The sequence below is a fragment of the Gadus morhua genome, chromosome 14, assembly GCF_902167405.1.
Source record: "Gadus morhua chromosome 14, gadMor3.0, whole genome shotgun sequence".
NCBI lineage: Eukaryota > Metazoa > Chordata > Actinopteri > Gadiformes > Gadidae > Gadus > Gadus morhua.
In genome coordinates, this window is record NC_044061.1 from 26949124 (window position 1) to 26963119 (window position 13996).

The 13996-nt window shown below is 52.1% G+C and overlaps 1 protein-coding gene across 4 annotated transcripts in view; it reads right to left on the reverse strand.

Annotated features, from left to right (window-relative positions):
- Positions 1-3159: 3159 nt before the first annotated feature.
- Positions 3160-13996, reverse strand: part of LOC115558176 (AT-rich interactive domain-containing protein 3B) — a 54874-nt gene continuing 44037 nt past the window's right edge. The window contains exons 5-9 of one of the 4 annotated variants that reach the window (XM_030376053.1): positions 10983-11166; positions 9090-9349; positions 5533-5811; positions 4683-4871; positions 3160-4336 (exon numbers count right to left, since the gene is read on the reverse strand). In XM_030376053.1, the coding sequence (XP_030231913.1) occupies positions 4140-4336; positions 4683-4871; positions 5533-5811; positions 9090-9349; positions 10983-11166 (1109 nt within the window). In that variant the 3' untranslated portion in view covers positions 3160-4139. Of the gene's footprint in view, positions 4337-4682; positions 4872-5532; positions 5815-9089; positions 9350-10982; positions 11167-13996 lie in introns of all 4 variants that reach the window. The other 3 variants (XM_030376056.1, XM_030376055.1, XM_030376052.1) reach the window with 3 other exon arrangements.

A 13996-nucleotide genomic window follows, 5' to 3' on the forward strand; every position in this document is an offset into this window, starting at 1 on the left:
AAAACTGCATTTCTTGTTACCGATGAAGCATCTCGGGCCTACAGGCCTCACGATGTACAGAACATGACTGCAGCCCAATGCCCTGAGGTAATACGGTCTACGAGGTAGGGGGTCTTCAGCAACACACACACACACACACACACACACACACACACACACACACACACACACACACACACACACACACACACACACACACACACACACACACACACACACACACACACACACACACACACACAGTGAAGTCGACAGGTTAGGGGAACGTTTCAATATGCGCCAGACTTTCTGTTTTATTTCCTTTGAGGGACCTTTGAGGAGAAGGTAAAACCCACACGCCTCCTACCTGCGGCTCGGAGCCCTTTAACGGATAAGAACGAGGTTATAAATAAAATACGTGCGCGTTGTCCTTCTGTTTGGTGGAAGGCGCCCCCTGCTGCATAACTCCTGGTATTACATCCGCTATTAGCTGAAGGCGGAACAATCAACCAATACCCACTCCACCATGTTCACACAGACACACACATACACACACACACACACACACACACACACACACACACACAAACACACACACACACACACACACACACACACACACACACACACACACACACACACACACACACACACACACACACACACACACACACACAGAGACAGTAAGGCTCAACTATCAGTCTTCGCCATGTCAACTGATTGAATAAAACGAGGGGGTTCCCGACACATGCAGAGAGAAACCGTGTTTTTGGTTACACAGCCAAATAAAATCATGGAGCAAACTAAACTCGCAACTATAAAAACATCCGTAGAGACAAATAAATAGCTAACCTTGGTTGCCAGGGCAACAATATGAATGGTGACTGTGGTCGTTACACTGAACCCTTCCCCAAAAAGGGTTCAGCCTAACGCCCCCCCCCCCCCCAGCCCAGAGCAGTGGAACACAGCCCAATGCAGCGGCCTGATCACAACCGCTGTGAACTCTTAAGGCAGCAACTACATCCATGAGCTAGTAAAGAAGTGGTTGAGAGTGGATCCAGAGCGACTTGTGCCCCTTTGTCCCCTCCTGTGAGGCCGCCCCCCAGCCCGGCGGCAGGCCTGGAAGGCTTCCTTTACAATTAATCACGCCGCTCACATTCAGCGCCGTGGGTCTTTCTACAGCGCTGGAGCCACAAGCCAACGGAACGGCAGCGGTCCCTAGAGACGCCAGGCCCCCGAGAGACAGACAGACAGACTTTTGAGACGCCCGGCCCCCGAGAGACAGACAGACGTTTGAGACGCCCAGCCCCCGAGAGACAGACAAACATTTGAGGCGCCCGGCCTCCCAGATAGACAGACGTTTGAGACGCCCGGCCCCATCCCCCTAGGGCGTCGAGCAAGACCGCACCGCAGACGGAGTCAAATGCAGTGTTTAAGAAAGTAGGTCACCTTCTGAGGACGATTTCCTGACCTTGTCACGTTTTCCCTTCGACCGTAGCACTGGGGTTAGGAGTTAGCACATCTAATTTAATGCATAAGACTAATCACCTAACACCTGATTAGTTGAATGCTGGGTCGGAGAGGGAACGAACGGGCAGTGGAAATGGGAGTCCCTGGGGAATATATTGAAAAACACTGGTTTGAATAGAGCAATGAGCGCAGCCTCCAGTAGGGGAATCTGCAGGAGACGGGGTCAGACACCCAGAAAGTCACTTTTATCATAAGGGATGGATTCCATAAGACTGAACTCTGCCTACAATTCTTGTCCAGTTAATCTCTAGAAAAGAAGTAGGGAATAAAGAGAAGCACACATGTCATCACATGCGTGCTCTACTGCAGACTTCCTGTAACTGACAGGAAGCAGGACTCCCCTGCACCTGTTTTCGGCAGGCCTTTAGATTGTGTAAGGTTATAGCAATATTCTTTGGTATCTAGCTGTGCAATAACTAGTTAGAAGCTCACGTGGGCCAGGACATTCTCGTGGTAACACCCCACTCCACAGGGCTGATTGTACACATGAGGAGCATACCGCCTCCGTCTGGGAAAAACACACACATCTGCAACCGGGGGGGTTTTGCATTACTCTGTGCCTCATTGTCCCTGGGACTGTGGGTCTTGTGTCACCGGCATGTTGTGTGGTCACACCGTGTTCTCATTGAGAATGCGGGTTTCTGATACCCCTCAGGTACCGATGTGTGTGTTTTGCGTCCCACGGTAGCGGCGATCACAACCGAGTTTCTGAGTGCTGAAACGATCAAAACACAACAGAGCAAAGAAAAACAAAAAAGGAAGGAAGTAAGACAAGAGAGAGAGCCAAGATGGCGAGCGATAAAAAGGAAGCCAGAGCGAGGGAACAAATTCATCCTTGTTCGGTTTAGAACGCGCCCCCCCCCCCCGCCCCAAATAAAAACAACAGCAGTGCTCTGTCACATAGGGTCTCGTCCGTTCAGGCGGGGATGAGCTCGGGCAGGGGTCCTGGGCCAGGGGGGGGGGGGGGGGGGGGGGGGGCGCGGTGGTCTTCAGCCGCCCCCGCAGCCCCCCCCTCCCCCCGTGGTCAAGTGTCATTGGCGTTGCGGCGAGGTTCAGAGGTTTGAGGTATGTACGGTCTCTCTCCCGCCGCGGCGAGAGAGTCTGATGAGGTAAATCGTAGAACAACAGTCGGTCGGGACTTGTGCATTCTGTAGCCATGAGTCTCCTCACATTATATATCTCCGTCCTTTCTCTTTCTTTTTTTCGGTTTTTCTTTTCTTTTCAAAACGACAAAGTGGGGTCCCTTCGGGGGGACCCCCGCAGTGCTCCCTGAGAGTGGAGCCCCCCTCCGGGGGTCGGGGGGGGGATAGACTGTCCGAGGTCATGCGGCTTCGCTGAGGTGGGGGTGGTCGTGTGTGAGCGGGGCTTCTCATTGGCTCCTGTAGCGGTGAGAGCAGACGCTCCACACCGCCTCCCCAGGGATGCAAACAGAAACCAGAGAGGGTGTGTGTGTGTGTGTGTGTGTGTGTGTGTGTGTATGTGTGTGTGTGTGTGTGTGTGTGTGTGTGTGTGTGTGTGTGTGTGTGTGTGTGTGTGTGTGTGTGTGTGTGTGTGTCTTCCACCTGCTGTGGACGTTCCTCTGATTCGGACAGGAAGCTGCCTCATCAGGTGGCGACTTGGTGTGTGATTCAGTTGAGGCAGATTGTGTGATTGTTTCAGGGAAGGGTTGGGGGGGGGGGGGCCTTCTAGACTCAACCATTCCATTCATCTCTGATGGAACGGATGAGTCCTGAAGCAGGGGGGTCAGTATCGGGTACATGCATCTTTACCGGAAAACGGTTTGTGTACAGCGGTGACTCACTGACCCCTCGGAGAGGGAGGGGAGAGGGGAGGGTGGAGGGGGGATGAGGTATTCAACATGGTTTTACGAGCATCATGTCCCCTATTCCAACATGGCGGGGGGAGGAGGCTGCGGTGGGGGGAGGGGTTGATTATACGTGTGTTCCCACCGGCAGCCTCTCTCTACCCCCTGATTGCAGCGAGGTAAAAACAAAAAAGAATACAAAAATAAAGTTGATTCAGGTTAAATATACTACAGCCCCTGAGGGAGGAAAACCGCTGTAGGTTAACATGATTTGAGGTATGTAAAAAGATGAAATAATAATTCTAAAAACACAAAATCCAAAAAAAGAAAATAAAAACATCAAAATGGCAACAAACAAAACAAATGTCCTCAAAATAAAAACGTTTCAAGTTCAGTAAGTTTACCTGTCAGTCGGTTTTGGCTGAACTCTGATTGTGTTTAGCATGTACAAATACATGTGTGTAGGCGTACTGTGTGTGTGTGTGTGTGTGTGTGTGTGTTTGTGTGTGTGTGCGTGTGTGTTTGTGTCTATGGGTGTGTGTATATGTGTGTGTGTGTGTGTGTGTGTTTATGTGTGTGTGTGTGTGTGTGTCTATGGGTGTGTGTATGTGTCCGTGAGCTGAGTAAGATGCTGTACACATGGGGGCGCGGCGTCGTAGCCCAGATCTCAGGCTCTGGGTTCGGGACGGCCAGGAGGTCGACTGGCTGATGAGGTAATTGTGCAACAGTTTGTCGATTCCTATCGGTTTCTCAATGTACTGTAAATTCATGCTGGGCCTCCGCCCGGATCCGAAGCCTGGGCCACGGGTACGTAGGGCCTCCAGAGTCATGGGGACCCTCCGGCAGCCGGCGCCGAGCAAGGGCCCTTGGAGGAGGAGGAGGAGGATGAGGCCGGGCTGAGTGTCTGGGCCGTCGGGGCAGAGAAGACGAAGCCGGAGCTGGGCCCGGGACCGGGGGCCGAGACCGGAGAGGCCGACAGGGTGGGCCCCGCGGGTCCCCCAGACTTCTGGGCGAACAGAGTCCCTGAAGCAGACAGGAGACAGCAGCGTTAGACTCTTAAACTCTGTTTCACGTAACGCAGAACGAGCCTTCAGACCAGCATCGCTGAAGAAAGGCGAAAACACGTGAGACACGGACGGACTGCTCAGTGGCCACCGCTGTCCCGTTAAGAACAGCTACGATCAGACCGTTACTCAGATCAAACTCATATACGTATATGCGTACTTTTGATCTAGATATTAACTTAAGTAATAACGGTGTTGTTAGCTGGAAGCAGCTCGATTGAGCGCTTGTCCTCTGCAGCGGTTCAGAGCCTCGTGCGTTAACCAGAGGGAGTGTGTTGTGTGTTGTTTAGGAGTGGTGTACCAACCTGAGTACAGTGTGCCGTTCACCTCCACGGACACCGTGATGCTGGCGTTCCCGTTGGTCGAGATGCTCAGAGACATGTCCTGCGGCTTTTCATCTGCAGAGACAAGCGAGCGCGTGTGAGTTTGCCTCCTGGTTTGCATGTCAACCAGCATCCGGTTCCAGCGTGCAGCATCGTTGCCGTGGTGCGGTGCTGTGGTGGTTTGGAGGTGGGTTAGGGGGTGTTAAGGTGGGTTCTGGTGTGTTGGGGTGCATTGAGGTGTGATCTGGTGTGTTGGGGGGCACTGGGTGTGTTATGGTGTGTTGAAGTGTGTAATGGTGTGTTATGGTGCATTGGGCCATGTTATGGTGCACTGAGGTGTGTTGAGGTGTGTTTTAGGTCTGTTGTTGTGTGTTGAAGTGTGCTGTAGTTGTATTTTTGTGTGTTGAGTGGTGTTGTTGTCTGTGGCTGTGTGTTGAGGTGTGTTGTGTGTTCAGGTGTGTTTAGGGTGTGTTGTCTGTTGTTGTGTGTTGAGGTGTGTTTGAGGTATGTGGTTGTGTGTTGAGGTGTGTTTGAGGTGTGTTACGTGTTGAGGTGTGTTTGGGGTGTGTTGTTGAGTGTTGAGATGTGTTTAGGTTGTGTTGTTGTCTGTTGTTGTGTGTTGAGGTGTGTTTGAGGTGTGACGTGTGCTGAGGTGTGTTTTAGTTGTGTTACGTGTGAGGTGTGTTTAGGGTGGGTTGTTGTCTCTTGTTGTGTGTTGAGGTGTGTTTGAGGTGTGTTACGTGTGAGGTGTGTTTGGGGTGGGTTGTTGAGTTATGCGGTGGTTATGGGGTGTGCTGTGGTCTGTTGTTGTGTGTTTGCGGTGAGTCCTTACGTGACGGACCTCTGGTGGTGATTGAGGGCGCTGCCAGCCGCAGGTTCATGGGCACCTGTGAGGCCATGGCCAGCAGGTTGTGCTGAAAGGCCTGCTGCATGAGGCGCTGCTGCTCCTCAGCCAGCCGCGCCATCTTCCTCTCCGGGCCCTCGCCGCCGCCCGTCTCCAGCTTCTCCCGGAGCTGCTCCAGGGTGGCCGCGCGGGCCAGGCCGGCTACCTGCTGCTGGCCCAGCGCCATCGCCATGTTGGAGCGCACCCCCAGCATGGAGGAGGCCAGGTCTTCTGGGAGGACCGCGGGGGGGAGGAGGGGAGAGATAGAGGGGGGGGGGGGAGGGAGGAGAGGCAGGGAGAAAGTTAATGCCGTGATGGAGCCGGGATTTGGAGGAGTGACGTTTGAAGCTCAACCTGCGCATCGGAGGCCGCATGGAGGTTCCTTTGACCACAGAGTGAGGTGGTCAAAACTAACAGTAACCTAGAGCCAAGACGTGAGAGGTGGGATAACGCACATGTCAAATAAACGGTTTGTCTGGTTGCCGGCGCTTACGACCGCGGCAAACCTTCTTACGACTGCGGCAAAGCCGGTCGGTTCTCTGTACTTGTTGAAGCACTTCAACTAAGATGATTAATCCAAGGTTGTGGGGGGGGGGGGGGGGGGGGCCTTGCCACGGTTCTGGCAGAATCGTGGGGAGGACGCCATTCAGAGACGCACCGCGGCTACTGGGGACCCCATTCACAGACGCACCGCGGCTACTGAGACTACTGGGGACCCCATTCAGCGACGCAATGTGGCAACTGTCAGGCTTAAAGACGGGGACCGGATTCCCCTAGAGCAGAGCGCAGATCAGAGAAGAGCCTCGGGTAATGACGGCTATCCAGAGAGTCCATTGATGTGGACGGCCGCCTTTGAACGGCAGGGGCCATAAAGCGTCCCTGCAGCGTGGGAATGCTCCATTTATCAGTGGTACACGGACGGGCCCCGGGGCCATTTTTTGTCAGACATGTTGACCTACCAGACACACAGACCCGCTCCAACACACACACTCAACGACAGGATCAACTAAAAGGTACACTATGCAATGTTTGCTTATACAAATTCATAAACGTTCAGAGTTCACCTAGCCCAATCCCAAATCCCCTCTTACACACTCATTGTATGTTGTACGTCCTGGCACTTAATGTACGCACTTATTGTATGTTGTACGTCCTTGCACTTAAAAATAGTACTCGGAGCCCTGACCCAGATCCATGGAGTCTTATGTTAGAGTTTATAACAGACTGTTAGCCTTAATCTTGAGGAGAACCACTTAATTGTCATCAAGACCTTTAAGCGGACCATCCCATATGCAAACGGTAAACAAGAGATGAATTCACACGCATTGGCTGAGCAAACAGACAACCCTTAACACACAAGTATTACTGCATGGAGGCTCCGTTAATACGGCAAACACACATAACACTAAATACCAGGGGAAACAGTACAATGGAAAACATGACGGAACAATGAACGATGAACAAAGCAACACTATGTTTGAAACAATAACGAGCCTTAATTCAATAATTACTGAACAGAATTAATCCATATTCATTTTCGATTAACCATTGATTTTTTCTAATATTGTAAATGTGTATTTCAAGAAAAAAATCCTAGATACCACTTGCTGTACCCGCGCATACCACAGATTGACAAACAGTTTCAGAACATATTTCAAATCACCTTTTTGCACATGCAACTTTGAGATCAGTGCAGAAAATAAACGCTGGACCAAGTTAATAACTTAAAGGAGACATATTATGGTGTTTTCCCAACAAATAAACATAGTATTTGAGTTCCAGAAAACATGTTTTTGAAGCTGTTTGCTTGAAATAGCGTTTAGGAAAAAAAATCTCCCCTACCGCTTTTCCCCTCTGTTTCAGTCCCTTCAGAATGCGCTGTTTCTGGTGTCTGTAGCTTTAATGCAAATGATCTGCTGCCCTTTGACCAATGAGCTGTCAGACTGAACCACAGCATGGAGGAGAAGGGATTGTTGCCGTCTGCGGACTCCTGGAGCTCTTTATCTATATAATATAATATAGTATAATAATATGTTTGGGTATTCATATAATATATCTAATATCACGGCCAAAAGCTATGTGCGCCTCGGATGATATTATGAATCATAAAGACTGCGTCTGACGTCTCTGTTACTTCCACAACAAGTAAAGACTCGTAGTGGGGGATATCTCGGCCATGGTTGAGAAGAATTTGGGGAAAGGTACTTTGGCCTTGACTCTCTGATGTCCATGAACCGTGACATGGAGGTGAAAGGGATTGTACTCCGGGACTCGAGCTGCCGGAATGCCGCTTCGGCAGCAGTTCAGCTCCCGGAGTACACCGCCGAAGCTTTGGCGGTGGCTGGACGGCTTCGGCGGCGGCCAGACGGCTTCGACGGCGGACGTAGCTCGCCGGCAGTCCGGCAGCTCAGCCCCGGGAGTACAATCCCTTTCTCCTCCATGTCTCCTCCTCCGGACTGCCGCCGAATATTCTGCCGCTGAAGCAGTCCGGCAGAGAAAGAGATTGTACTCCCGGAGCTGAGCTGCCGCCGAGTTCCCCCCGCCGGAACTGCTCGTCCGCTTGTCCACAAAATCGTAGCTATGCTCTGATTGGAGGGGAGTGGGGAAGTGGGAGGTAATATTCAAGTGTGCTCCCTTCCTTCCACGCTCGTTTGGTAACTGTAAGCTGGGTACTCTCAGAAATGAATATCTCACTCAAAAAAAGCATCTACAGACTTTTCTCAAAGTTTGTATGCATGTTGGAGCACCAGAGACCCAAAACATCCCCCCAAATCCCAGGAAAAGTGTTGTTTTCATAATATGTCCCCATTAAGAGTGGCTGGTTGTAGTTCTCTCTAATGAAGACAGAGGGCGCTACTCCTACATTAATGCGTCCCTGCTAATAAAGCGAACATGCCCCTCCCGCCAGCCACTGGCCAGAGCCCTGGGAGCTGGAGCCTTTAAACGTTTTGGCCCAATTGGTCCTGATAAAAGGCCAGAGACCTCATAAAACACACAAACAGCCTTTCCTCTGGAATGTGTTTGTCCGGGGGAACACTGGCCACACTTTTTCCAGTCCCTCATTAAGTCGTACCCCATACCACCACCACAGACCAGCAACACCTACGGCAAGCCCAGTGGAACAATCCCCCGCGTCATCTACCAACCCCGCCCTCCACACGTTTGAGCGATACTCCAGACCAGGTCGACGCCATTCAGAGGAGGGGGATGCCATTCAGAGACGATCCGCAGCTACTTGGGACACCATTCAGAGACGCACCGCAGCTACTGGGGATGCCATTCCCATAAGCCACGGTGCGTCCCTGAATGGCGTCCTGTCCTACCATTCAGAGACTGTGCGCATCTGAAAGACGTCCTCCTCTAGCAGGGTGCGTCTCTGAATGGCGTCCCCAGTAGCCGCTTCTTTCGGGCTTAAAGACGAGGGCCGCATTCCCTTCACACCACATCCTCCACGTGTCTGCGCGTTCCTCTCGACCCAGACGGGGGCGTGGTCTCCAGAGGCTTACCTTTCTTGAGGGAGGGGCCCGCGGAGGACTGCAGGCCATTGAGGGCCCCCGAGGCCCCGATGCCCAGGGCCGACAAGTGCATCTTGGGACCGGAGAGGATGTGGGGGGCGGTGCTGGGGGAGGGCGAGAAGCGGAACAGGCTGCTGCTGTAGCTTGGGCGCCGGCCCTCGCGCCGGTTGCTGTCGATGGCCGCCTGCAGCTCTCCTGGGGAGCTCAGGCCCTTCCGCTCGCACTCGTACGGGTACAGGTACTTCATGTACCTGGAGGGGGCAGAGAACCAGGTCAATAACACTGGTCCCGCCATAGGTACCTCATCTCGTATCTTAAAGGGGAGTCACAGCAGGTAAATAAAACTGGTACAGACCAGAAGCGGTACGGACGGCGATGCGGTTCACGTATGACTGAAGAAACCGTAACCTGACAGTGCTACTAACCCTAACCTGACAGTGCTACTAACCCTAACCTAGCAGTGCTACTAACCCTACTAACCCAACGATGGCAGTGCTACTAATCCTAAACTAGCAGTGTTACTAACCCTAACCTAGCAGTGCTACTAACCCTACTAACCCCAACCTTGCAGTGCTACTAACACAAACAATAACCTAGCAGTGCTTAAAACCCCTAACTCACCCTAACCTAGCAGTGTTGCTAACCCTGCTGTGAAGGTAACGCCTTTGGTTTCCAGAGGCTACAAGCAATAGGATCCTCTTCCAGTCTACGGTTTGCTTGTTATGAGAACAGATAATAGGCTGTATCTACTGTATCTCTAATACACAGCTGGTGTCTAAATGGGCAGAATAGAAGTGACACTTTCTGTCCGATTCTGTTTGTAACGCTTACTATTATTATAGCAAAGGGATATTTTTGGTGTTAAAACAAAAACACGACTAATGCGGAGAGAATACGCCATGGAGAATCCCAACATGTCGTCGTCCTTGAAGCGCTAACATCTAGACACGCAGAACGGTTTCTGAAGCGGGACGCAATGTCCCTGGTGTGTCAGGTTTTTCCACGTTCAGAAGACAGAACAACAGATAATGGAGTTTATAATGTTTGTAATCAGTGCCGGGATCAATGAGGTGGGGGGGCCGGGTCCATTAGGTAAGACGGAGTCGCTTCAGAGCCTACATTAAAAATACATAACGGTTCATTAGTGCACTCCGCTGTCAGACCGGATGGAGAGAGAGAGAGAGAGAGAGAGAGAGAGAGAGAGAGAGAGAGAGAGAGAGAGAGAGAGAGAGAAAAGGAGAGAGGGAGCCCATGTTGATAGCAGTCTTCAAAGCCCACCTCAGCCATTGTGAACTCTGACCCTTATAGCATCAATAAATCGATGGAATCAGTGGCCACCGTACAGTACGTTATGCAAGAGATGGAGAGATATAATCCTGGAGTTGATAATGAATGGCAGGAAGCAAGCGAACACATACACACACACACACACACACCCACACCCACACACACACACACACACAGAGACGAACAGGAACAGACATGACACAGACATACAGACAGGGACAGACACGACACAGACACACACAAAAATATACATAGCGACACACACACATATGTACACACACTGACACAGAAATGAAGACACACACACACACACAGAGGAACAGATACGACAGAGGCACAGACACACACACATACACGTAGACAAACACACTGACATACACACAGACAGACAGACACACGCACACACACACACACACACAGATAAACAGGAACAGACACACACAAAAAAATACATAGCGACACACACACATATACACACACACACACACAGAAATAAAGACACACGCACACACACAGACACACACACACACAGGAACAGACACGACACAGGCACAGACACACACACATGCACATACACAGACACACAGACACACTCACTGTGTGCGCAGGGTGAAGGCGGCGCTGGTGATGGAGGTGGGTAGGTTCAGCCCCTTGGTGATCTCCCTCCAGATCTTTTTGTTGATCACCTCCACCAGGCCGCCCTTCTCCGTCACCAGCTTGTACAGCTTGTACAGGTCCAGCACCTGCTTGGCCATGATGGGGATACGGTTCACTGGGGTTCCTGGGAGAGAGAGAGAGAGAGAGAGAGAGAGAGAGAGAGAGAGAGAGAGAGAGAGAGAAAAAAACATAAATATATGCTTTTGGGTCTGGGTGAAAAGCATACATATCGTACATATATATATCCACACGTACTTATGTATAGACATACACATATTACATATATATATATGTATATACAGGCCATATGGGCTGTATATATATATACACATAAATATATGTATATATATATATATTTATATATATATACATATATATAGGCCATATGTATATATACGTATATACAAATAACTGGGAGGCCTGCTATGCTGGAGGCCCGGTGGAAAGAGCCTCTCCCAGCATTCCTCCCCCGCCCGCCGCCACGAGACGCAGATAACGACGGAACATGTGGCCCACGCAGACGGCGGGAGTGCTGATGAGCGCACTCCCAGCCGCTCATAAAGGCTCCTCCAGAAGAGCTCATCATTCATTTAGCTTCTAAAAACTCCTCTGGCGGTCCTGGGACCCTTATTATGAACGATGTGGAGGAGCTGGTACCGCCAAGCCTCGGACCAGTCCCGACCAAGCCCCAGATTAGCCCCGACCAGCCCGGCCCAGACCCAGGCTAGCCCCTAGCACCCGGACCAGTTCCGACCCAGGCCAGCCCCGGCTCCGACCCAGGCCACCTCCGGCTCAGCCCAGAGCAAGTCCAGTATAGCCCGGCCAAGGCCAGCCCCGACCAAGCCCCATCCCAGCCTTGGCCAGCCCTGCTAAATTGGTCTGGTAAGATATTAGCCCAGGTTAAGGCTTGACCTGGAACATGGGATTGGGCAGCGACACAAAAAGGAAAGACTCCAGACTTTTGATACAGATGCATTCATCTCGTCAAAGGCTTATCTGCAGCAGAGCGAGCAAGCTGCGCGTGGAGGTGTGTGTGTGTGTGTGTGTGTGTGTGTGTGTGTGTGTGTGTGTGTGTGTGTGTGTGTGTGTGTGTGTGTGTGTGTGTGTGTGTGTATGTGTGCGTGTGCATGCGTGAATCAAAAGGTACAATGTGCAATGCTGCCGCTAAGGGAGACTAAGTGGGTGGGGGGGGGCGTGGGGGTGGAGATCCACTAAGCTGCAGGCGGGTAGGGGCCGGGTGGGGGTATTCATTCTATCCTGCTATAATAAAGCTCATTTAGGGGATTCTGCTTGGAGCCAATCCACACGCAGTGGGCGGGCAGCCGGCCAGCAGGATTCGGCCGATTGGTGCTGAAGTTTAAAGCCCAGAGATCCGCGGGCCCGCAGGCTGCTGCCGCCGGGAATAGGACCCATTAATCGCCCCGTGGATCCAGAGATGTGATGGAGATTAGCCCCAATTCAGCGTCTTAAGTTAGCAACATGGAAGCACATGACCGGACCTGCTCCAACGGCCCGGGGGGGAGGGGGGAGGGGGGCAAAGAGGGGTGCACAGAGAGCTGATACCCCCTAATTCTGCAGAGGGGAGAGGGGCTGAGACCCTGGAGAGAGAGAGTGAGAGAGGGAGTGAGACAGAGAGATAGGGCAGCGTGGGCCTGGGTGGGGGTCCCGTTGTGGAGACAGCTGAAGAGGGGGAGATATGGCAACACCAGCGGTTCATCTTCATATCGTATCGAAAGGTCGGGCGCGCTGCAATCAGGCTGAGGGGGGGTTGGTTTCCTCTGCGGAGGGACCTTTGAGCCACAACTGGAACCATTCTGCTTACATTCATGATTTAAATCCTACATCAAAAACGCTATCTTCATAATGCTGATAATGACAGTAATTAGTGGTGTCAAGGGAGCTGCTGACAACAGGATGTTTAACTTAGTGTTCACTGTGCCAGTGAGCTGGACAACATTGCAGGTGAAGAGGTTAAGCCCATCCAGCCCCATGACAAAGCCCTTCTACAAACTGGGCCATCTTATCTCCAGAGCCAATTAACGCTCCGCCAAACAAAAAGGAGCCGGGGCCAAGATGGCGGCTGCCTCTACAGCTTTCTGGATTAAAGTGTATAAACAGACACGACCATCTGAGAGGGGAGGAGGGGAGAGGAGAGAGGGAGGAGGGGAGAGGAGGGGAGGAGGCCAGCAGGAGAGAGGGAGAAGGGGAGGGGAGAGGGAGGAGGGGGAGGCTGAATCAAGGACGGACCAGAGTCATGATGTTATTCTCCTTATCATTTGACCCTTGGCGGGGGACATCGCCACCCCGCGAGCACCACCGGGGGGGGGGGGGGGGGGGGGCGTGGGGGGGGGTTACAGAGACGGTGTTCACATCAGAGCCGCCCGGACCGTCGGCCTGTGAGTTATTTAATGCGGCGCCGACCATCAATCCTGCATCAAACAATCAGTACAACGGCAGGGGTCAGGGGTCGGCTGGGGGTTATTGATGTGTGAATTAAAGTGCAGGTCAGCAGGAAGCCATGTTTTCACAGCGCCCCCCCCCCGGACAATGAGGGCAAAACAAATGAGACACAATGGGAGCGACCGGTGACAGGCGGGCCGTTAGGAAGTTAATTCACGGCCGTGACTGAGTTCACCTCGTATCAATGAACGGCTAATTCAACGTGAACAGTCCTGCCGTCCTCCACCGGGGGGGGGGGGGGGGGGGGGGGGGGGGGTGCATGGATGGTTTCAGAACAACAACGATGCATACGATCAAATAATACCATATGTCAGCAGAGACGCTGACCGCGGTACGCAGACACACAGCGAGCGTTAAAATGACGAAGATCGGAGAAGGATTCAGAACCTCTAACTGTGCATGTTTATTTCATGACCAGCGGCTAAATCCTCCGTTCCAGCTCAGTTTGCGCTCTGTAACGAGCACTCTGGGAAAGCACCTTTAATAACGGCCTA